The 25,410-nt window shown below is 40.0% G+C and overlaps 1 protein-coding gene and 1 long non-coding RNA gene across 2 annotated transcripts in view; both read right to left on the reverse strand.

Annotated features, from left to right (window-relative positions):
- The window catches only part of LOC114353071 (uncharacterized), a 65,432-nt gene that overhangs the window by 16,371 nt on the left and 23,651 nt on the right, over positions 1 to 25,410 (reverse strand). Inside the window, exons 2-13 of the mRNA XM_028304888.1 lie at positions 22,716 to 22,975; positions 11,863 to 11,974; positions 8,044 to 8,197; positions 6,940 to 7,042; positions 4,829 to 5,017; positions 4,341 to 4,413; positions 3,837 to 3,917; positions 3,328 to 3,373; positions 2,778 to 2,934; positions 2,013 to 2,141; positions 1,014 to 1,132; positions 369 to 493 (exon numbers count right to left, since the gene is read on the reverse strand). Coding sequence (XP_028160689.1) covers positions 369 to 493; positions 1,014 to 1,132; positions 2,013 to 2,141; positions 2,778 to 2,934; positions 3,328 to 3,373; positions 3,837 to 3,917; positions 4,341 to 4,413; positions 4,829 to 5,017; positions 6,940 to 7,042; positions 8,044 to 8,197; positions 11,863 to 11,974; positions 22,716 to 22,803 — 1,376 coding nt within the window. The 5' untranslated portion in view covers positions 22,804 to 22,975. The remainder of the gene's footprint in view (positions 1 to 368; positions 494 to 1,013; positions 1,133 to 2,012; positions 2,142 to 2,777; positions 2,935 to 3,327; positions 3,374 to 3,836; positions 3,918 to 4,340; positions 4,414 to 4,828; positions 5,018 to 6,939; positions 7,043 to 8,043; positions 8,198 to 11,862; positions 11,975 to 22,715; positions 22,976 to 25,410) is intronic.
- Positions 16,310 to 18,579, reverse strand: LOC114353070 (uncharacterized). Its single transcript, XR_003655915.1, has 3 exons — positions 18,453 to 18,579; positions 17,330 to 17,458; positions 16,310 to 16,432 (listed from the first exon to the last, which is right to left on the reverse strand). It is a non-coding gene; the product is annotated as an uncharacterized LOC114353070 (long non-coding RNA).

The following is a 25,410-nucleotide window of genomic DNA, read 5'->3' on the forward strand; positions in this document are numbered from 1 at the left end:
ACGCTGTGCGTTCGATTTGCTGCGTCACTTAAGCAAGCATCGTTCGTGAATACGGGCGTAAGTTAAGTAACACTGTATCATCATCATTTCAGCCATAGGACGTTCACCGCTGAACATAGGCGTCCCCCAATGCTTTCCATGTTGCCCGGTTGGTAGCGGCCTGCGTCCAGCGTCTTCCTGCTACCTTTATGATATCGTCGGTCCACCTTGTGGGTGGACGACTGGACGTCCCACGCTGCGTTTACCGGTACGCGAGCTCCACTCCAAAACCTTGCTGCCCCATCGGCCGTCAGTTCTCCGTGCCCATTGCCACTTCAGCTTGTTAATTGTTTTCCTAATAAAGTAAAGTAAAATAAATGTTTTCTTACCGGTACGGCCTGTTGATGCACCCGTACACGTCTCTGTACCGCCCGTACAGCGTCCCGTAGCTCACACCGAGAATCTCTGCCGCTTGCTTCATCTCTAATTCCTTCATACGTACTGCTTCCATTACCTGTGGGAATGAAATGTACAATTTAGGGATATGGCCATCTTTAACCTAGGGGGCCTTGAGCATAATAATGATCAGTTCCTTTTTCCTCCAAAAAAAAACCAGTATCTATTCAAAACTAAATATAAAATTTTATTTATTAATTTAATTTACAACCAGGAGCTCTAACTTGAATAGAAAGACACGGGTCTTAACGCGACATTTATAAATGAGTTATTTAAGTCGAAATGGAACGCGAAAGTTTAAAACTTTAAAATCTAATACAGGAGCTCTAAATAAAATAGGCCAGTCAAATAAGGAATCTCCGTAGCAAGCGAGATGTTTGAAAACATAAAAATTGTCCAATTAAAAGTTAAAGCAGCATTCGGCGCAACCACGACTGGCTCCCCGATAATCCACGATAAATTTTGTCAGTGTGTGCGTGCGCGCCGCATACGTATTGGCGCGCTCACATACAAACCGCGCTCGGTGCGTTTCTTTGAAGATAACCTACTCATTTGTATTTACTCTGGTTATAGCTTACCCTCTTAACATAGTGCTCCTCCCAGAACTGCGGCCTCCGTCCGTGTTGTAAGTAGTCCGTCAGCTTCACCACGTCTGTGAAACGGGGGTCCGTGGGGCCAGATTTGGGGCCTACCGTCGCTGGGGGCCAAAAAAATCCAATTAAGCAGCAATTAGATTAAGTACGAGTAAACAAATGTTGACAAGATGATTTTATTGTACATATGTATGTATTTTTATTATTTTATTTTTGTAATGCCTTAGGCCCAGAACAGACGGTGAGACACAACTGCAACGAAACTGCAACTTTCTAATGATTCTGATGAATGAAACTGAAAGTTTCAAACTGGTCGCGTCATGTGTGGTCTCTCAACGGACGCTATGGCAGAAACTTAGATGCATCTCAAAAGTAACTAGCAGTTGCAGTTTCGTTGCAGTTACGTTTCACCGTAACGTCTGTTCTGGGCCTTATTCGTAATCACCATTTCTTATTTCACTGTAGGAAAAAACAGTCCAATAAAAAATTGCAAGGGTCAATAAGCGTGAATTTTTAAATGCCACAAAAATAATATTATACAGGGCGAATTTTGGATTCATCTTCGGATGTTCGTCCAGTGGGCACGTACAGTCAGCGTCAAATCAAAACCAAAAATATTTTATTCAGTTTTTAGACCAATATTTTAGCACTTATGAACGTCAAAAATAATAATAAAAAAGGTAGCCTTTTAACGGGCACTCTACATTTCGCAACACCATAATGTTGTCAACTTTTTGGCCACTTTGGGTGCCTTTATTGCCCGTCTTACTATCATTCTTACTACCAGTAGTAATACCGTTAAAGTGTTTACCCGTCTTACTACTATAGTTGAAAGTTGTTAGAACAGCAATAAAATATTGCTCGTGTTACTACCGTTTAATTTTAATTACAAATACAAACGAAATGTAGCGTCACAAGCTATTTGATGCTGACTTTACCTCTGATGGAATCGTATACTGTGACTGTGATCATGACGGTACTCACGTTTATTAGTCTGTGGCGTGATCGCGAACGGCTCCACCTTGACGTCGGTCCGGTCGGCGACCGACGACGACGACGCCGCGACCGACGAGACCGACCGCGCGCCGCCGGCGCTGTCGTTTGATTCGTCGTCTGAAATAAACAATATTTTGAGAAGTGGACCCTAGAATTGATTGTAAACTGTGTCCGTGATGATGACGCGACGCGCGTGATAGTAGTTTGAATAACATTTCCCATTTTTGCAATATTAGGTATTCTTTACTGCTCAAATATGAAAAAAATAAATGTTTTCTTTACGTAAATCGATTAAGTTACTGATTCCGTGTCGCTCCTAAAAATTTGGACACTGGTTAATCACCATGTACAGCCTTAAGCCTTCTTCGATAAATAGGCTATCGAACTCACAAACACAACGTGTAACATACCTGCTTTGCTGTTTGTTGCTTTTTCAAGCAGCTACTAATGCGAAAATACTTCTTGTTGCTTCGATATCAACAGATGGCGCTGTGGCACACACGTTATACAAATCTGCATCGCAGTGACAGTTTTTGACAGGGCTTGATTTAAATAACTACCAGCACTGTTGCTTTGTCAAGCACCGATTGAATAAAAGCTGTTCTGTCGCGACGCCAATAGATGGCGCTATATCCTAAATCACTAGCAAATATGCTTTCTTCAAAGAAACCTGCATCGCGGTGACGAAGTTTTTGAAAGGACCAGAAGTAAATACCAAACTGTTATCTATAAGTACAAAGCTGATTTACATACCAGCGCTATTGTCTCCATCGACCCTCAGCCTGGTATGCAGGAATGACCCGATATCCGTGGGTGCATCGGCCCACTCGTCGTCCGACGGCTCTCGCGACCAATCGCCTGCTGATTCCGGGCCGCCGCCCCAACCGACCACGCGTTCCGCTGTTATATCCTGTGGATAACAATACGTAGTTGAAATGCCCGGTTTCGGCGGAGAGAAATGTTTTGACAACCAATCACGATCTGTACTTAGAGAATTAATTAATACAACATATTAAAGAAAGTGCGCTAAAAATAGAAATAATCACTAATCAGTAATAGTGGAAAATAATTTAAAAAAAGTTAGGACGAATCAAGAATTTGTTTTCTGGAAATCAAATAGTGTCTTTAATAGACACTTAAAACTCAAGCGATATCTTCAAATTGAGGCTGTAGATTGAAACGTAAGGCCTCAACAAAGACATCTAATAATTATTGTTTAAATTCACATATGTAGAAGAACAGTCTACCTACATACAACCTAACTTATTAATATTACAGACATTACAGTATAGATATCACTTACCAGGTTCCCGTGTTGCCATTCAGGGTCTCGTTCTCTCCCCGTGTCACTGCACCAAAAAATATTTTTTATTGAATCATGAAAAAATCGGAGGAAAGAGAACGAAGTTAGAAAATATAGGTAATCAAAAAGCGACATCTACTCGTAAAGGGTCTTCCGAAGCAAGCCCAATAAAGCTCATATAGTTCCAAAATACTGAACTGTCCTATGCATGACATTGACAGTGGGGCGCCACCGTAAATACCGGATCGCTGTTTCCGATTTTTGCCATGTTGGAAACCATACAGTTGAACGATGGTAGCGCCCCCCTGTCATTGAGTTGCAGTATGGAGTTTCCTACAAATAATACTGGCCGCCTCGAGTTGATACGGTTACGACCTTTCCGGGTTGATAAATATGCGATGTCCTTAAAACGTCGTGGTTGAGCACCAGAATTCATATTTGTTAGGTTTTCTCACACCTTTTATTACCTCAAAAACTTCAAATACTTTACGAGTACTAAACAAACTTACGGTAACGAGTGCGAAGCGGATTCGTCGTCTGTGTGTTCTGTCCCGCTTGCGAGCCGTTGTCTCTTCGGACTGGGCGTTTCTCTGCAAATTAAAAAAAAAACTTGTATAATCCAGTAAACATTCTGAATTTTCTAGATAAAATTCCTCTCACTAGGTAAAATGTTAAAAAATATTCTTAAATATAACACTTTTTTTAAAGCTCGGAACTAATTTTTATTTTTATTTTTATTTTTAGTAAATTCCAAGGTTAATAATAATCACTAAAGCCTGGTCCGTGAGCACGTAGAATTTTGTCCAATGACCCCAAGCTACCCATCCTTATCGCTCGCGCGTAATTATATTGCTGTCGCGACTGTGCGACGGGCGCCCGCAGTGAGTGTGCGAGCATAGCTATGGGATGAGATATGATAGAAATGTACTGGAACAGTACAGTACAGATTTTTTTTTATTAGTAATTAAAGTGATTTCAACATTATTTGACTTTGCAATGAAAGATATACTTACGAATCTGAATGCTCTCTTTTCGGCGGACTGGGTTTCTCTTTTGTGGGTAGTTTTATGAGAGGAGGTGGGCCACCTGCAAGAAAACATAATTTAATTTCTTATTCATGCCTGTAATTCTCACTAGGTTATAGAAGTCACTAGCGCGAGTTAAGTTCTTCTGCACAGTGACATCTATTGGCAGGTTTAGGAAATAATCTTTATTTGGATAACTTATGTACTTGAATTCAGATGACATGGTAAGAAATATTCACGTATTCCTTTTATTTAGACCTGCTTAATTTAATAAGTCATCATCATCATCATTTCAGCCACAGGAGGTCCATTGCTGAAGGCCCAATGATTTCCACATTGATTGGCTGGTAACGAACTGCATCCAGCGCCTTCCCAGCGGTTCTGGAGTGGAGACCACGTAACAGAAAGCGCAGCGTGGAACGTCCACCCACAAGGTGGACAGACGACCTTATCATAAGTCTTTACTACTCACTCACCATTAACAGTGTATTTCTCTGGCTTGATATCCACCTCATCTTCAGTCTCTTTCTTGACTTCTGCTTCCATCTGCTTCGGCGACTTCACTGGGGAATGCTTCGGCGACTTCGGTTTGGGCGACGGCTGCTTCTCTGCCGCGGGCTGCTTCGCTTCCGGTTTCAATGGTGTTGGGACGGCTGTTACTACTCCTTTGGAAAAAATAGTTTTATATTACGTTGGGAAATAGTATTTTTATTTTAACATTGACATTTTTGGCAATAAAAATCATTGACGTATATAGTTCCAAAATACTGAACTGTCCTATGCATGACATTGACAGTGGGGCGCCACCGTCTATACCGGATCGCTGGTTCCAATTTTTGCCATGTTGGAAACCATATAGTTAAACGATGGTAGCGCCCCCCTGTCATTGAGTTTGGTGGGACAGTTCAGCGTGGGTCATCTTATAGTGAAACGATTCTGAAACGTCAAGTGGCAAAAAAGTTCTTCAACACTGAAGCGTCCTATGACACTTACAGAAGGGCGCTACTATCAATACTGGATTATTAGAGTAGGCGCACACCGTTGATTTTTAGTTGGCCGATAGCTGTGACCGATTTTAAATTGTATGAAGAATCGGCCAAATCGAATCGGCGTAGTGTGCGCACTCCCATACATGCCCATACTGATCAACTGCCCGACTAAACTATCGGCCGACGAAAAATCAACGGTGTGCGCGTACTCTTAGTTCCGATTTTGCCATGACAACCATGTAATTATTACATTTACAGAAAGTAGCGCCCTATAATATAGACCCAATACACTGAACTGTCCTACCCGTGACATTGACATCGGGGCGCCACCGTCAATACCGGATCGCTGGTTCCGATTTTTGCCATGTTGGAAACTATACAGTTGAACGATGGTTGGGGTCGTTGTACGAAATTTTATCTGCTCGGCGACCGGACTATAGTGTAGATTATGTTTACCTGTCTCGCAGTCAGGCGGCTCATCTTTATTGTTCCACCGTATATCTGTCAGGCCTTTGATACGCAGCTCCTCGGCCGTCTTGAGGAGGCTCGCCAACTGTGACTGAAACAACACATTTTTATGTTAGAGGAGTGATATTGTGTGCTTAATGCCCGTTTTCACCATCAATCCCTAATTTTTAAGTGACCCCTATGGTACATAACAGGAAGTTTGTTTTCATAGGTGTCACTTAAAAATTAGGGTTTGATAGTGAAAACAGGCATTATTCTAATAAAATTCTAACTCCTCCTATGTTCTTCTGATTAGTTTCGTTGCGCGTTGGGTCCAATGACAGTCACTTTCCCCCGGGACAAACTTGACCTTCACTGATTGGGTTGTTATTGGCGAAAAGGAATAGTTCGTTCTCGTTCACTTAAAGGAATTGCTTCCTATTAGTACATACATAGTATATGTACTACACAAGCCTAATTAAGGACTATTATAAGCACTTACATGGTGCACGTTCATCTCTCCCGTATACATATAATCCAGCAGCGCCCTCAGATGTCTGGGCTCGGCGCCGTCTATGACCAGCACAGGCTCGCCCTGCGCTTCATGGGCGCCCAACAAAGCGCCCAGAAGCTCCGAGCATGCTGCTAACACCACCCTGCAATGATAACAAATAAATATATAACTCAAAGGTGACTGACTGACTGACATAGTGATCTATCAACGCACAGCCCAANATAAATATATTGACTTGGCCATCGCATGAAAACACGTGTAAATTAAATTATTTAGTGCGATGGCCAAGTCAATAATTTATGTAAAACGTTAAAGATTTCCTGGCCTGGACTTGGTATTACATGGATCTCACAACTTTTTACCGTAGTACAACTGAGTTGCGAGACTTGGTTTTTTTGACAAGTATTGTTTTTGATGGGATTACATATTTACAGAAAGTAGCGCCCTATAATATGTATAGACCCAATATACTAAACTGTCCTACCCGTGACATTGACAGCGGGGCGCCACCGTCAATACCGGATCGCTGGTTCCGATTTTTGCCATGTTGGAAACTATCAGTTGAACGATGGTTGGGGTCGTTGTACGAAATTTTATCTGCTCGGCGACCGGACTATAGTACAGATTTATTACTTACCGGTCTCGCAGTCAGGCGGCTCATCTTTATTGTTCCACCGTATATCTGTCAGGCCTTTGATGCGCAGCTCCTCGGCCGTCTTGAGAAGGCTTGCCAACTGTGACTGAAACAACACATTTTTATGTTACGGGAGTGATATTGTGTGCTGTATTTTAAATTAGAACTCCTCCGATGTTCTTCTGATTAGTTTCATTGCATCCAATGATAGTTTAACTTTCCCCCGGGACAAACTTATCCTTCGCATGTTGGGTTTTTATTGGCAGTCAAGTTGTAGATCCTGGCTAAACAGAAGTTTCAGCGGTGGGAACGAGAGGTGGGAATAATCCCGTTTTATACACTTACATGGTGGACGTTCATATCTCCCGTATACATATAATCCAGCAGCGCCCTCTGATGTGGCTCAACTACGTCTATGAACAGCACAGAACTGTGCACCTTATGACACCCATGACACCCACACATGACATAGTACACACTTTGCTTGCTTGATGTTCCTATCTATGACCAGCACAGGAATGTAACGTGTCGACAACTAAGTATGAAGTCCTGTGCAGGTCATAGGAATTCAGTTTAAAGACTTTATTGTATCTAAACACTTACATGATGCACGTTCATCTCTCCCGTATACATGTAATCCAGCAGCGCCCTCAGATGTCGCGCATCGGCGGCGTGAGCCGTCTCTAACCAGCACAGAACTATGTTTTTTATTCCCAACGCTTTAAAGACTATTATATTTATAAACACTTACATGGTGAACGTTCATCTCTCCCGTATACATGTAATCCAGCAGCGCCCTCAGATGTCGCGCTTCAGCGGCGTGAGCCGTCTCTAACCAGCACAGAACTATGTTCTTTATTCCCAACGCATTAATCACTAACTTAATTCGCCTATCTAAACACTTACATGGTGGACGTTCATCTCTCCCGTATACATGTAATCCAGCAGCGCCCTCAGATGTCTGGGCTCGGCGCCGTCTATGACAAGCACAGAACTGCACCTTATGCTCACTTTACACTGCCCTTATTTGCTTGATTTTTTGTCTATGATAAGCACAGAAGTATGTTCTTTATTCCCAACGCATTAAGGACTATTATAAACACTTACATGGTGGACGTTCATCTCTCCAGTATACATATAATCCAGCAGCGCCCTCAGATGTCGTGGCTCGGCGCCGTCTATGACCAGCACAGGCTCGCCCTGCGCCTCGTGCGCGCCCAGCAAAGCGCCCAGGAGCTCCGAGCATGCTGCTAACACCACCCTGCAATGATAACAAATAAATATATAACTCAAAGGTGACTGACTGACTGACTGATATAGTGATCTATCAACGCACAGCCCAAACCACTGGACGGATCGGGCTGAAATGGCAATGCCAGATTTTGTATGGAAGGTGGCGTCTTTTTGCTAAATCAAGTGGCAGTGCGCGGGGCACATAGCTCGCTGAGCTGATGGCAGATGGGGCAGACACTAGGTGGACCGACGATCTGGTGAAGGTCGCGGGAGGTGCCTGGATGCGGGAAGCGCAGGACATGCTTTTGTCCAGTAGTGGACGTCATATGGCTGAAACGAACAAATACGAACGAATAACAGTGTGGTTACGGCAGAGTAGTATAAGACTTCATAAAGTAGGAAGGCACTGGATGCAGGTTGCTACCAACCGGTCATTATGGAAATCATTGAGGTCTATGTTCAGCAGTGGACGTCCTGTGGCTGATATGATAATGATGTTGATGAGTATAGGATTACCCCTTCTCGTGGATGTCGTAAAAGGTCATAGCACATTTATCAACCCGGAAAGGAAAGGAACCGTATCAACTCGAGGCGGTCAGTCTTCTTTGTATGAAACTCCATACTGCAATTCACACTTATCCGCACCGTAACGTAAACGCCTTTCCTGGGGATTGGCAGCGCGCGAAAAAACCATGCACATTCCCCATTATGATGATTAGATGAAATGTTGAACGAGAATAAAATTATAAGACGCTAGTGTTAATTCTCTTTGCAAGCGGGGCCCGATTACAACCGCGCCCGCTGCGGGCGTAAACCGCGTCGTGAGTTCTGGCATTAGTTTTTACATAATCTGCATTCTACAGAACCTGCGGGCCCGCAACCGCCGCCGGCGCGGGTGAAAATCGCGCCATGAGTTCTTTTCTTAGCGTATAAATCAAGGCCATTCCATCGAATACCTACACGGCCCCACCAATGGTTATGTACTTCCAAATGATATGCGTGCGTACCTATACTTGCCAAAAACAGGCGGGGGTTAGCGCGCGCGCCGCCATTGGCCAAAAAGTGAACGGTGTAAAAGTTTACGTCAAAAATTGGAGGGCGTGTCATCACGTTTCACGCCTTGGTTTTCTTGGAAGAGGCTGACCGTGATCTTGGTCAGAGACATCAGACACGTGTAGAGTGAGGGTTGCTACCAGTGTTGCCAGACGCCCCGATTTTGGCGGGACGTCCTGATTTTTAATCAAAATTAAATGTCCCGTCCGGGACAGGTTTAGTCCCGCTTTTCGGGGATAACTCGAAAACGAAACTAAACTATCTAACGATAGGATTTAAAACATTATATTTTAATAAAAAAAACATTTTCCGTGGCTGTTTTTGCTATCTATTGACGTGCAAATGTAAATTCAATTCAAATAAAAAAATAAATATGTATTTAAAAACTTCTGACTCAAAAAGTTCCAAAATCCCGACTTGGCAAAAAAAAATCAGACAACGCTGGTTTTTAAAGACTAATTTCTCAAGCATTTATTAATTATAAAGTTCTTACGAATTTTACAACAGGCAAAAGCTCAGTTTCCAAGTATTTTTATGATCCTTTGCTAGGAGACAACGAAAATGTTATGTTCGGATCACCCACTGGAAGCCCAAACCACTGGACGGATCGGGCTGAAATTTGGCATGCAGGTAGATGTTATGACGTAGGCATCCGCTAAGAAAGGATTTTACCAAACTCCACCCTAAGGGGGTAAAACGGGATCTACGCGTACGAAGTCGCGGGCGGCCGCTATTCGTATAATATAGTTTTTGAATTCGCAATATAACCGGAATTCGTTCTATCTTTTGAGAAATAAACGTTCGCGTTCTTAAACCAACTGAAATTCTGGTGGTGAATTACTCCTTAATACATACTACGAACCCTTCACATAAAACCGCATTTTTATCGCTAAAATCGATTTATAGATAAATGGGAAGATTGGGAAGATACAATAATGTATCTTCTTAAACTACTAATCAACCAATTAAAAAATAAATGAACATCCAATTATAAAAATAAAATTCTTCGCACATTTTGATTTAAAACTTGTTGAGATGAAATTCACAACTACACTACACATAACAAAAATAATGATTAATTATAATTAAAATTATAAACAAACGATTTCATTATTTGCACTAAAATTGCTCGGGAAAGTAGATATGTAATTAGAAATAAAAAGAAAACTCAAAAAAAAATAAATCAATCTAGTTAGGTATATCAAGTCAGACATGCTTTGAATGTATATTAATTGTAAGTATTTAATAGTATTTATTATATGAGAATGACGTAAATCGTTTAAAAATGTAAACAACAGTAAGTGGGTCTAATTACGTATTATGTTATTGAAATTTTACGACTAAATTGTTAAAAAATACTTTTTTGTATAACTGCTTTCATTTATTTTGTTGATGTAGTAGACAAATAGGCATGACGACTAAGGCTCGGATTCCACCAAGGCGGAGCGGAGAAATGTTTTGAATAATCAATTCATCATCATCATCATCTCAGCCATAGGACGTCCACTGCTGAACATAGGCCTCCCCCAATGCTTTCCATGTTACCCGGTTGGTAGCGGCCTGCGTCCAGCGCTTTCCTGCTACCTTTATGATGTCGTCGGTCCACCTTGTTGTTTTGAATAATCAATTGGATTTCATTATTTCCACTTTTTATATCAAGTCGATCCTGACTACACATGAGTAGAAAAAATTCACCATTGTCGATTTACGATCGTGACGCAATCATGTAAACTTTCCTAGGGCTTTTAATAATATAATTAAGAATCTTTACGCGCGTAATTACGACCATTTGAACATAGCCAAAGGGCCTTTAATCCTTAAGGACGAAGCACACTTATCAACCCGGAAACGGATCGTAACCGTATCAACTTGAGGCTGTCAGTATTCTATGTATGAAACTCCGTACTGCATGCAACGTACACTTATCTGCACCGTAACATAAACGCCTCGCGAAAGGCGATTTATGGTGTTGATCCCTTTCCGGGATGATAAGCCACATGTCCTGAAGTTTAAACACGGCTTTGGCGGTGGGAAAGGTCCAGTAAGTATCTTACTTCTCAACTGTGTGCCCTGAGACAGACCCCTCGTATGTATAATAGTGCCATCCACGAAGACGCGCCCCACCATTCTTCCGCTAATGTTTGAGTGTTATCGGTACACGCTAAATCATCCGTGAGTGCACACGCACACTACAATAATGCCGCTCGGATTGCTCGGATCAAACTCCCTGCACCCCGCGTGACCGAGACCAAAAATTCGTGGGGCGCGTCTTCGTGGATGGAATGATACTCAGAGATGTTATGGATATCCGTAACCGTAACCGAAGCTATCGGATATCCGAAATAAAAAAAATATCCATAACCGATTTAAAAGTTTCGGATAGTTTCAGATAAAGGCGGAGTCTAAATCTTAATAATTTTTAATATTTGTTACTTGTCTGGCATTCCCTGGCACCATCTAATATCTTCGCCTGTTTTACCTTTATCATATGTGTCATCATAGTACATAAAGTGGCTATGTAGGTCGCGCAGCATCTTGCTATTTGAATTTTTCATTTTTTTAATTCTAATATCCGAAACTTCATATCCTTAACATACCTGATTGATTACTATAGCTATAGTAATGTAACTTGTTCCTCACCTGTGTGCCCTGAGAGACACCCCTCGTATGTGGTGGGGGTCCACCGTGTCTTTATTGGGGACCTGCGTCGCGAAGCTCGGTGAACAGTACAGTGTCACGTCGCAGAACCGCTCTGGAAAAAACATAGAAATTACTTTAGACTTGGGAAAATTCGCAAACAAAATACATGGACTATTCAAAGTATTTCAAAGACAAAGATTTTATTCAGTAGGTACTTAGGCCCTTTCCAGGGCGCTCATGTCTTCCAAATATATATTGCCCTACCACCAATTCGGGACAAAATATGGGCAAGAAGTGGCGTAAACCTTGTATAGTGGTGAACCCTGTCGTAACACAAGCATATTTATTTAACTTGCCACAAGGGGTTAATGGGACTATTCGTTATTTTAAAAAAGTTCTGCCTAAAGCCCGGTTTCCACCACGGCGGAGCAGAGCGGAGAAGTGTTTCTGATTATTTCCACTCCTCTACGCTGTGCACAGCTGCGGTCCTCGACAAGTCACCGCCGCTGTCAAATTCTATAGAAAAATTTCACGGCCCAAAACTTCTCCGCTGCGCTACGCCTTGGTGAAAACCGGGCCTTAAGCCGTGTGGTTCTATCAGAGTAGAGGATTCCCACTCTCCATGTCGTAAGGGGTGACTAAGGAAAAAATATGCGAAAATAAATGAAATTACTGGATCGTTTATAGAGTTGTAATTTTAAAGCGAAAAAGAAGTTATTCGTAAATTTTTTCGTCAACACGTTGTAGACTCAATTGAATGTATGAAAAACGCAAATGGCCGAAGAATGAACAAAGTTAGCTCTCCTTCATTTAGAACTCCACTATCTTAGTAATATAATAACATTTTGAACATTTACGTTCTCGTTTCCTGTTTACAAAGAAACAACGTGAGTATTAAAATAGATTCGGGCATGACTCAACCAAAAATATTTCGAGAATTTTTGAGTGAACGACTTCTAAGAAACCAGTTTTATTTTGATTTGACTTATGTGAGAAAAACTATGCTGGGACGCTGGGAGTACCCCGATAAAAACAGTTTATTAACAAAAGGGTTCCGTAGCCAAATGGCAATAAATTGAACCCTATAGATTCGTCATGTCTGTCTGTCTGTCACCTGTGTTTGTTTGTCACTTGTCATCCGCTTTGCAATGGAGGGAAGTCGAACCTTAATTTCGAACTCCTCCTATGTTCTTCTGATTAATTTCGTTGCGGTCCAATGACAGTTTAATTTTCAACCGGGACAAACTTGACCTTCATTGGTTGGGTTTTTATGGCGGTCAAGCTGTAGATCCTGGCTACACAGGAGTTGCAGTGGTGGGAACAAGAAGTGGGAATAGTCCCGTCTGTCTATCTGGCTGAAGAGGTATCAAATACCTACTCAGGTCTATAGTACCTTTAAGCTGTAACAAAATCACAGTTATACACCTACAGATTTGTTCGGAACCCTCTCGGTGCGCGAGTCCGACTCGCACTTGGCCGGTTTTTTAGTTTTTGCTCTACAAGTCGCAAACTATACGTTTTTCGGAACACTTACGAGTAGGCCCAGAACAGACGGTGAAACGCAACTGCAATGAAACTGCAACTGCTAGTTACTTTTGAGTTGCATCTAAGTTTCTGCCATAGCGTCCGTTGAGAGACCACACATGACGCGACCAGTTTGAAAATTTCAGTTTCAGTTTCATTCATAAGAATCATCAGAAAGTTGCAGTTTCGTTGCAGTTGCGTTTCACCGTCTGTTCTGGGCCTTATTCAGCATGTTTTAAGCTAATTAAAATAACAATTTAAGCCCAACAGCAGTTTCATAAACCCTATAGAGATATCTATCTATCTATGGCCCTTTAAATATTCTAAACTAGCGGTGCCCGCGACTTACATGAGAAAATAGTTTGAATAATAGATAGGTATTTCCCGTTTTTGCAACATTTTTCTTTACTGCTCCGCTCCTATTGGCTGTAAGTTAATATCCCAAAGCTTCCTCTATAAACATTTTTTTTTAAATCAGACTAAGTTAGATGTTAGTTGTAGATTTTTTCGATCTCAATGTTCAACTCAAATAAAAATTTTGGTCACGCGTTTTAAATGTTAATAATCTTGTCTTTGTGTGGCCAACTCGTATTATCATGAGTTCAAAGTCCAGTGTGGTCAAAAAACCGATTGGCAAGTAGGTTTTTTGTTCAAAACTTTCCGTCAGTGGCTAGGTTAGTGTCGTATGATACCATGGAGGTACCAAATAAGTGGAGAGGCCCTATTTATTTATACAAAAATTGCACAAATATGAAATTGAAACATTAATGACAACATTTACATTTCTGATTAATTTCGTTGCGAGTCCAATGACAGTTTAACTTTCCCCCGGGACAAACTTGACCTTCATTGGTTGGTTTTTTATTGGCGGTCAAGCTGTAGATCCTGGCTACACAGGAGTTGCAGCGATGGAAAAAAAACTGCTATGTATCTTTTTCTAAGTTACCCATGGCATGGTGACGTATGAAGAAAAAAGATTATGAATATTTGGTCAATATTCTTCTGGCAACATTTTCATGTGACGTCACCAACTGTCTGATGCGTACTCGGTACTTAAATACGATTTGGGAAAAGAACATGGCCGCAATATAGGCAACTTTTGTGAAAATTTGGTTTTGTGTATTTGTCAGTTGATTGCCTACATTGCGGCCATGTTCCTTTCCCAAATCGTGCATGTACCGAGCACGTTTATTTTATATGCCCGGTCCATAGCATACACGTCAATGTAAATTTGAATCAATTTAATGTGGCGACGTCATTTTGAATCGCGCAATCAAAACATTGGTTTGCGTAATACTCGTACTGGCAATACAATCCCAACTAATATTATAAATGCGAAAGTAACTCTGTCTGTCTGTCTGTCTGTCTGTCTGTCTGTTACGCTTTCCCGCTTAAACCTCGCAACCGATTTTGATGAAATTTGGCATAGAGATAGTTTGAGTCCCGGGAAAGAACATAGGATAGTTTTTATCCCGGTTTTTGAAACAGGGATGCGCGCGATAAAGTTTTTCTGTGACAGACAAAATTCCACGCGGGCGAAGCCGCGGGCGGAAAGCTAGTTAAAAATAAAAGTTATTTTTCTTAAATGGTTTTTTCGCCTCTGGCCAGTGGCAAGTAAAACTTTTTAGTAAGCTTCTTTCTTTAAACGATCTTTTTTTTTATTGCGTCTTATCGAATAAAAAATTCTAGGCTACGTTGCACCATCTTACTTTAACGGTAACTACAAAGATAACCGGTGTTTTTTGTATGGAAACTCCATATTTGACTAACTCCATTAAATGATTTGATTTTGGCTATAGTTAAAGTAAGGCTGATTATTAACAAGCCCACCACCAACCAAGCAGAAAATTTTGCCCCCAATGGGAATCGAACCCGAGACGATCTATGGTTCTATGTGATCTTATCACTAGACTACACTAATCGGATTTATAAAATAATTACGTATTCGTAAGTTCAACGTAGGTAAGGTATGTCCAAAGTACAAAATTTGCAAAAAGCAATGCTAAAAATATTTCAACAATACAAAAAAAAACCAAGTTACTAATCGCATAGCAACTACATTAGTAAATAATTAAAATAAATTATTCAAATGTATCCAAAAATAAATTTCGAGTATAGAAACACATGGTTATGTTAATTACGCATTCTAATATAGCAACGAAACTAAAAATATAAATACTTGACAGATATCTTTTTTCAATGTAGATGCGTTTTTTATAATGCAACAATATTATTATCATACAGATGCAACTAAGGCTGAGTTGCACCAACCTACTTTAACCGTAACTATAACAGTAACCGGTGTTTTTGTACAGAGTTTGACAGATTTTTGGTGCAACCCAGCCTGTCTATTTTTAGAAAATAATGCTGTATGGAAAATTTAAAACGTTAACAATTTTTTTCATTACTTTTTCAAATCTAAATATTACAAAATCTTGCTCTAAACTACTGGTTGAAAATTTTTTATGTTAGATAGCCCATTTATCGAGGAAGGCTTTAGTCCCAACTATCCCAACTAATATTATAAATGCGAAAGTAACTCTGTCTGTCTGTCTGTCTGTCTGTCTGTCTGTNGTGTATTGTGCCAAATAAATAATATTCTATTCTATTCTATTCTAAATTCCTGTTATGTGTTACCATATGGGTCACATAAAAATTAAGGATTGATGGTGAAAACGGCCATTAGTGCATTTTTACTGTGATGCGGATTTCATTATTCATGCTTATAACTTTTACTTTTAAAAATACTGTTCGTTAGCAAAAGGCATCAATCTGAGCATAGTACTGAGCTTTAGAGCTAAGTCCTGGTTTTCAGAATGTAAATGAGTATTTATAAGGCATATTTTAATTATTGACATGACACAAAAACTCATAAACCCATTTTATTTTTGCAAGTGAGCACATTTGCACAAGGGTCAAAAGCTTACCCTCTTAACATAGTGCTCCTCCCAGAACTGCGGCCTCCGTCCGTGTTGTAGGTAGTCCGTCAGTTTCACCACGTCTGTGAAACGGGGGTCCGTGGGGCCAGATTTGGGGCCTACCGTCGCTGTGGGCAAAAAAAAACAATTAAAAACATAACCCTCCTTCTGGTGTAGTCGTATAAAGCAGGGGTGGCCAACTCCTAGTGAGTGGATCGCGACTATTAGTCCAGTCGATCGTGGCAAGGCAAAAATACTACATGATTGTGTACTAAACTATGCTGTTTCATTTAAGATTTCAAGTCAAAAAATATGTAAGTGGTAGATCGCCCAGGGTTTTGTTAGTAAACAGGAACTGACCTGTATTAATATAGATAAACTACACTGAACTGCCACCCAACTCATTGACAAGGGAGGGGCCACCATCGCTCAACTATATGAGCGCTTTCACATATAGGCGACTTAGCAGCGCGACAAACGTGCGACAGTCGCGCTGCCGATAATTCCATACTATATGACAGCGAGTGCCTTCACATTATAAAAACGCCTATAAAAACATATTATGCAATAAAAAAAATTAATTTGAAATCGTTACTTCAATGACGTAAGGACGTGCACACTTATCAACCCGGAAACGGATAGTAACCGTATCAACTCGAGGCGGTCAGTATTCTTTGTATGTGATACTAGCTTTCCGCCCGCGGCTTCGCCCGCGTGGAATTTTGTCCGTCACAGAAAAACTTTATCGCGCGCGTCCCTGTTTCAAAAACCGGGATAAAAACTATCCTATGTTCTTTCCCGGGACTCAAACTATCTCTATGCCAAATTTCATCAAAATCGGTTTCGAGGTTTAAGCGGGAAAGCGTAACAGACAGACAGACAGACAGACAGACAGACAGAGTTACTTTCGCATTTATAATGTTAGTTGGGATAAACACCTCGCCTCGCGGTTGACACCGCACGAAAGGCGATATGGTGTTGATCCCTTTCCGAGTTGATAAGTCTGCTATGACCTTTATACTCACGTTTATTGGTCTGTGGCGTGATCGCGAACGGCTCCACCTTGACGTCGGTCCGGTCGGCGACCGACGACGACGACGCCGCGACCGACGAGACCGACCGCGCGCCGCCGGCGCTGTCGTTTGACTCGTCGTCTGAAATAAACAATATTTTGAGAATAAGACCTTAAGAGTTTATTGATATATCGATAGGATAATCAATAAATTGGTTTTGTCACGATTACTTTGTTTAGGAGGGATCAAATTTGTTTTAAAGACAAACGATGTTACTCTGGTTACTTCTTAGCTCATTATAAACAAACAAACACTTGTGTACCAGCTCACCAGCACGTTTGTTGCTTTTTCTAGCACCGACTGAATAAAAGCAGTTCTGTCGCGACGCCAATAGATGGCGCTGTAGCTTAAAGCCTTAGCACACACTATCGTAAAATAAATCTTTGGCACACGCTATCGTGACACAAACCTGCATCGCGGTGTCGAAGTTTTTGACAGGGCTTGATTTAAATACATACCAGCGCTGTTGTCTCCATCGACTCTCAGCAGCCTGTGGAGTTCATGCTATTCCCAAGTTTGAAGTTGACTCTGAAGAAGCATAGTCTGCGTTTGCTGGTGATAAAGTTATAATAACTTACCAGCGCTGTTGTCTACATCGACTCTCAGTCTAGTATGCAGGAAGGACCCGATATCCGTGGGTGCATCATCCCACTCGCTGTCTACGTACCTATCTGTATAACCTTACGTTCTGCTGTTTCTTGCTTTATAAAGCGCCGACTAACTAAAAAGCGATTCTGTCGCGACGCCAATAGATGGCGCTATATCCTAAATCCTCAGCACATACTCATAAATACATACCAGCACTGTTGTCTCCATCGACCCTCAGCCTGGTATGCAGGAAGGACCCGATATCAGTCGGTGCATCGGCCCACTCATCGTCCTGCTGTTTGTTGCTTTTGAAAGCACCAGCTATTGCTTCAATACGACTTGTTGTCGCAACACCAATAGATGGCACTATATCCTAAATCCTTAGTACACACGCTGCTTATGCAAACCTGCATCTCGGTGACGAAGTTGTTGACAGGGCTTGATATAAAAATATTTCTAGTCTTAACTTATTATTATGAAAACTTACCAGCGCTATTATCTCCATCGACCCTCAGTCTAGTATGCAGGAAGGACCCGATATCCGTGGGTGCATCGGCCCACTCATCATCCGACGGCTCTCGCGACCAGTCGCCTGCTGATTCCGGGCCGCCGCCCCAACCGACTACGCGTTCCGCGGTTATATCCTGTGGGTGAGAAAGAGTTTTGTGACAAAATTGAATATATTCTGAAAATGACAATGGCACGTATTACAGAACAAAGCTTAACCTAGACTCCGTGCAGACTACAGACTTCTAGTCAGCCGATAGTTGGGCCCGATTACAATTTGTATGAAAAATCGGCTGATACCAGACCAGTGTACGCACTTTTATACGTGTCCACTGTCCATCCATGCTGATTAACAGCCCCACTATCTATCAGCCAACTAAAAGTCGGTGGTCTGCGCCCAGGCTAAAACTTAATCCAATATAAAGGCACTCATTAGATACCTAACATAATTATAAGGTCTTTAAAAAACACTGTGTAGACATCACTTACCAGGTTCCCGTGCTGCCATTCTGGATCTCTTTCTCTTCCCGTGTCACTACAACAAAAAATATGTTTTACTTGTCTACACAGGGATATCATACTGCGTACATCTGAAGTTGAAATTCTAATAAATGCGGAGAGTCCCTTCATGCTGTATACAGGGTGTNAAAATAAATAAATAAAAAATAATCATACCGCATATTTTGAAATTCGCCACTACTCGCAACGGAATCAAGTAAGTAATTTGATTTAATACGTCATAAATTGTAAACCGCTACGTTTGCACGGCGGAACCCTCGGTGTGCGAGCCCGACTCGCACTTGGCCGGTTTTTTTTATAATGCAACAATATTATTATCATACAGATGCAACTAAGGCTGAGTTGCACCAACCTACTTTAACCGTAACTATAACAGTAACCGGTGTTTTTGTACAGAGTTTGACAGATTTTTGGTGCAACCCAGCCTGTCTATTTTTAGAAAATAATGCTGTACCTATGGATAAAACCTTAACAATTTTTCATTACTTTTTCAAATCTAAATATTACAAAATCTTGCTCTAAACTACTGGTTGAAAAATGTTTGTGTTAGATAGCCCATTTATCGAGGAAGGCTTTAGTTAGGCTATAAAACATCACCCTACAGACAAGAGGGGCGGAGCAGTAAAGAAAAATGTTGCAATAACGCGAAATATTATTCACTATTTTCACGCGTACGAAGTCGCGGGCAAAGCAATAATTGTATTGGTCAATGGTAAAGACATGCAAACTTTCTCAAAATTATAAATATTTCATCATTGATGTATAAATAGAATAAAATGTATGCGACGCTCTTAAATAAATTACAATAAATTATTTGAATGTATCTAAAAATACATTTCAAAATCGAGACACGTGTGCTATGTTAAGTCATATTTCGGTAAACATAAAAATAGAAGAATATTTGTCTTTTATTTAACTTCTACAGACATGTAGTAGACACCAAGAGGTGTCTACTACCATGTTTATAATGAGAGGTATCTATGCACTCTCTGTTTTATTGGATTATGCACCAAAATATTTTATAATATTTATCAGTGTGTAATATTTTAAAGACTGTAAACCGGCTGACAATAGTAACTGAGTTTCTTGCGCTTCTTCTCAGCACTGGCCCATTAATTGTTCCGAAGCAGTGGTATGGTTAATACTTAAAAGTGCTTTTTAAAAGCCCACTTGCAAAAAACAAATTAGTTTTGTTCCCCAGTCGATGAAGCACCTAATGTCATGCCCTGAGTGCCCAAGCAACTGCACTCAGGAGGATTTGATGAGTGCTACTGACAACGCCACTCTTGTGGCGGAGTTTTGGGCTGACACTGTGTAGGTTTGTTGTCGACACGAAAAGAAGAAGAAGCGATTAGTTTTATTTATCATCTCACTGAAAATTCAAATGGAGTATTTGGCCTAGACTCCCTAAACTTGGCTAGACGGGTTGGGGAGGCATGTTTGCATATTTCTCCCTTAGTCATATCTTACGACATCCACGGCAATATGGGGTCCTATTCTGCTGTGTCGAAACCACGGATTTTTTTTAATTTTAAACCCACGACAGTAAAAAGGTCATTTTTGAGACGATATTTTATAAAATAACATAACCGTGCCGCTTCGCGTGCCATGAAAAAGAAAAGGAACCACGGGACAATTTTAAAACTCACGACAGTAAAAAATTTTTTTTATAAAATAACAAATAAAAATATCGCGTCGCGTGTTCTTCATAAAGAAGAAAAAAGTACAATATTTGTCAATTCCCGAACAGGACATCAAATGCGCGTGCGACCACAGCAATTAATTTGTGTAAAACAATTACAAAAATAAACACGATATTTCAAAATCGAGTGCATATCGTAAAACAATTACAAAAATAAACACGATATTTCAAAATCGAGTGTATTACTTTATCATATTACATCGGCTGCGTGTCGTTAATAGTGAAAAAGATAAATAAAAAAGTAAGTTGTTGTTATCCATTCCTGCAACAACATTTGGCATTTTATTAATAGACAAAGCAATAATGTCGATTCGAAAGCGATTAAAGAGTAACTAACGACTCCTTTTTCCAAAAGAAAAGTGCAAAAATTAAATACTTCGTCATCAGGTCATAATAGTCTCCATTGAACAAATGGAGGATTTGGCCAACAGTTGTCTTTTAGTACACTTAAGGCTGCGTTGCACCTCCTTATTTTAACCGTCACATTAACAATAACCGGTGCTCTTTGTATGGAGTTGACAGATTTTTGACGTTTGTCAAGGTAAAGTAAGATGGTGCAACCGTGCAACTCAGTTATTTTATAAAAGCGATTTTACCATTCTTGCCTAAGGTTCGAAGGTCAAAATTGGAATTCGGAATTTGAACTCTTAAAAATGTATTCAAATCGAGTTTAAAATTGGAATTTATTTATACTTCCACCTGAGACGTATTTTTGAAATACTAGAATTTAAAAATCGCATACGAAATCAAGCTAATCTTAATACGTACGTAAACATTTTTGCAAAATAGTATACGAAATTTAAATTCGAATGCTTCAAAAATACGCCCTGACCACTGACCTCTTTAAAAGGTCGAGTTTATTTTAAGAAGTTGTTTCCAAAAAAGTGTTTTTGTGCGAATTTAAAATGGCATATTAAAAATATTATGCAGCAACCGAAGTTGGCCTTCATGTACTAAGGTCGTTCTTTTGTCTCGTGGTATTATTTTGTTTTTTTGACGCTAGTTCATGACCAAAGAGTTAGTAAAAATAGGCAGAACGAGGCCGAAATTCGTATTTTAGACTTTTCTATTCTGTTTTGGGACAACTTAATTTTAACTTAAAGTTTATTTTATTTTAAACACTATAATGCAGGCTGTTTTTGTGTGTACTACTTTTCATCAAAAGTCATTTATTTTTGCAAGTAGGCTTTTAGAAAGAACTTTTACACGTCCCAATATTGACCCTACCACTGCTTCGGGACAATAAATGGGCCAGTCCTGAGAAGAAACAGCGCACGAAAAAAAATTTGTCACAGCTCACAGTGTCCAAAATGTTAAAAATGTGTCACAATCTATTTATGTATTTTCGCTTCAGTAGGCTACTGAATGTTGTGGAAAACTTTGGAGAGATCTTGTCGAGCACTGGACATAATAATATTTGGTCGAAACAATGAACGAAAACTGTCTGCTGTCTGTCTGTCTAGTATATTAAACAGAGAGTATTTTTATTACTTAAAGCCGAACGTCCACCACCGGCTAAACTAAATGAAAACTAAACTCAGTGAACTAAGCTAAGCTAAACTAGAACTAAGTTGTCCGTCTACCAATAAATAAGCTAAAACTAAGGTAGTGATGGCCAGTTTAGTTACTCGCAGAACTGACAGACGATGGGGCAGCAAGGTTCTGGAATGGAGGCCGCGTATCGGAAAACGAAGCGTGCGACGTCCACCTATAAAGGTAGCAGGGAAGCGCTGGACGCAGGCCGCTACCAATCGATCAACATAAAAAACATTGGGAGGCCTATATTCAGCAGTGGACGTCCTGTGGTTGAAATGATGATGATGATCAATAGTTACTCGTGTTGAGCTAAACTATGCTTATGTTACGAGTTCACCACAATAGTCAAGAGGCAGCGCCGCAGCGGCAATACAGTGAAACCTCGTTCCTTGGATCTGGATTAGGAGACCGAGAGTCTGTCACTGACGACACCACTTGCACTGGGCTATTTGCTATTTTTTTTTAAAAGAAAAAAAAAATACCAACCTTTTTCTAGCAGCTGTGCGAACATATTCTGTACATTAGAATGATGGTGTTTCCACCTTAAACAATACTGTTGGGGCAGCATCTTCATTTGTGTGCTTTTGTGTTCGCGCTCGCGTCAGTCTAATCTCGCTCTGTTCGCTTCGCCCGCGTTCGCGTGTGCTCTCCTGCGTTCGCGCTCGTTCTTCAAGCCTCTTATGTCTTTTATTTTAGGTACATTTGCTTTGGAATGTCGTACTTCGGTGGTTTGTTTCTTTTTTTACCTGCAACAAAGGAATTAAATGTTAAAAAGAATGTCGTATTTGTAATTTATTTTATGGAGAATAGGTAGGCTAAGGAAGCTAGATAAAACAAAATAGAATAAAAACGCGTTCTAAAAATTCGTTCAAAAGCTGAGCTGTCAAAATGATAATTTTCTCTTAGGGTGAGTTGCACCACCTTACTTTGACCGTTACTTTAACGATAACCGGTGGTTTTTGTATGGATTTTGACAGATTTTTGACCTTTGTCAAAGTTAAAGTAAGATGGTGCAACCCAGTCTTAGTGATTTTATGTGGCAATTTATCATTATGTTGTAATATTGTTGTTCGTTCGTTCGTTTCAGCCAAATGGCGTCCACTGCTGGACAAAGGCCTCCCAAAAGGTTTTCCAGAATGAACGGTCCTGCGCTGCCCGCATCCAGGCTCTTCTCGCGACCTTTACCAGATCGTCGGTCCACCTAGTAGCAGGCCTGCCCACGCTACGTCTTCTACATTACATGCTAATTTGATATTCAACGCTTACATTTCTTCCCCTAAAACATTTATTCGAATAACTAGTTGATGCGACAAGCATTAAAAAAGATCCCTATGAAAATCTGCAGGACAAATTCGTTTACTTTCCCGAATTTGAAAATGTTTCCGGACTTCCCGGGAAATTCTCTCAATTTTCCTCTTCCTATTCCAAATTGGTCTTGTGTGGTGTTTTGAACGTACTAAATAAAAACACATCATTCATTTTTCAAACAATCATTTTTATTTATTCAAATAGAAATTGGGTATTTGACTCCATTCACCAATAATTGTTAGCACAACTTTTTAAAAACGCTCTTCATCCTGATTTTAAAAACTAAATTAATTGTAAATGAAGATTTTGGTCGCTTTCTAATTGATTGCACCATCTTACTTAAATTTAACAAATGTCAAAAATATGACACTAATAATAATAGTTACCGTTAAAGTTAGGTGGTGCAACTCAGCGTAAGTCATTTGAGTTGGCAAAATAGTGTCATCGGCTTGTATTGCCCTACAAAATCTATGGGAGTCTCGTTTTGACAGTTCATAAAAAAGTACGTCAATGATTAGTAGTGTCAAATACCATCAAATCTTTTTCTGTCAAAAATCTTTGGAGAAAATCATAGCGCACGTACTATCGGCAACAGTGTTAACTGCCCATTGAAAGTCATGTCATCTCGTTCTATCGCAAAGAATCGCCATTTGATTAGAGCGAGAGCAAAAACGGAAATGGATAGTAAACAGTGTGGGCGTGTGTACGTAAAATAAACAAACCAAACATTAATTGTAATGTAAATGTAAGAAAGTACAAAACATTAGCGAGCTTACAACAACAAAATTCAAGTGTATTATTTTCGATAATTGGAAAACAACCCATTTTCTATTAGCGCGACAGTTCCAATAAAGATTCAAACATTTTTTCATTAAAATGTCGTACTCATTTAAGAATACAATTAACAAAACTAACAAAAAGTCAATTTGAAATCTAAATATTTCCTTAACTGTTAATTATACAGATTACCTAATTAAAAACATAACATCGCCGATAATTAAACACTGACATTGATTACAATTAATCAAATTAAAAATAAAAACACGATGACAGCTGCTTTTCAACACCTTTCAGATTTCTTCATACGAGTAATATTTTAGAAGTGTACTCTCTTTTGTCCGATTTTTATTTCGAAGTAAAAATACATTTGTGCTGGCTGTCACTTTCTACGATCCTATTGGCAAAGCGTGATTTTGGATAGCGGTTATAAAAGTATGATTTATGGATGTTATTCCTTCGCTTTTTTTTTTAATGAAAAGAAGTAAAATGTCAATCTTGGTTGTAAATCATTTCTTTATCTCACTAAAGATTTGGCCGTAAGGATACAATCCGAAGCCGTTAAATCTGTTTAAAAAAAAATAGATCATTTCTTGGCGTAAATCTAGTGAAAGAATAAAAACCAAACAAAAGAATGTAGGTACAGTTAAAAAACAAATGCCGTTTACTTACTGGTTTCAATTAAGAACAGAACTGGGTAGTTGCTAGATTTCTGGAAAGTTCTAGGTGTTTCTAGCAACATAGACATGTTTGGTTCATGAACCATACAGGGCATATTGGTAAAAGCATAGTAAAAGTAACTTTATGGTTTCATCAACTAATAAGTCTTAACTCGTTTTCTCTTTTCCTATAGAAAGATGCAGATAATCAGTTTTTTAATTATAACCACTTAGGCTGAGTTGCACCATCTTATTTTAAGTTTAACAAACGTCAAAAATCTGTCAAACTCCAAACAAAAAATCATCGGTTATCGTTTAGTTAGAGTATGCGCACACCGTTGATTTTTAGTTGGCCGATAGTTGTGCCCGATTTTAATTTGTATGAAGAATCGGCCAAATTGAATCGGCGTAGTGTGCGCACTCCCATACATGCCCAT

The sequence above is a fragment of the Ostrinia furnacalis genome, unplaced genomic scaffold (assembly GCF_004193835.3).
Source record: "Ostrinia furnacalis isolate ACB-3 unplaced genomic scaffold, ASM419383v2 OfSCF1604, whole genome shotgun sequence".
Lineage (NCBI taxonomy): Eukaryota > Metazoa > Arthropoda > Insecta > Lepidoptera > Crambidae > Ostrinia > Ostrinia furnacalis.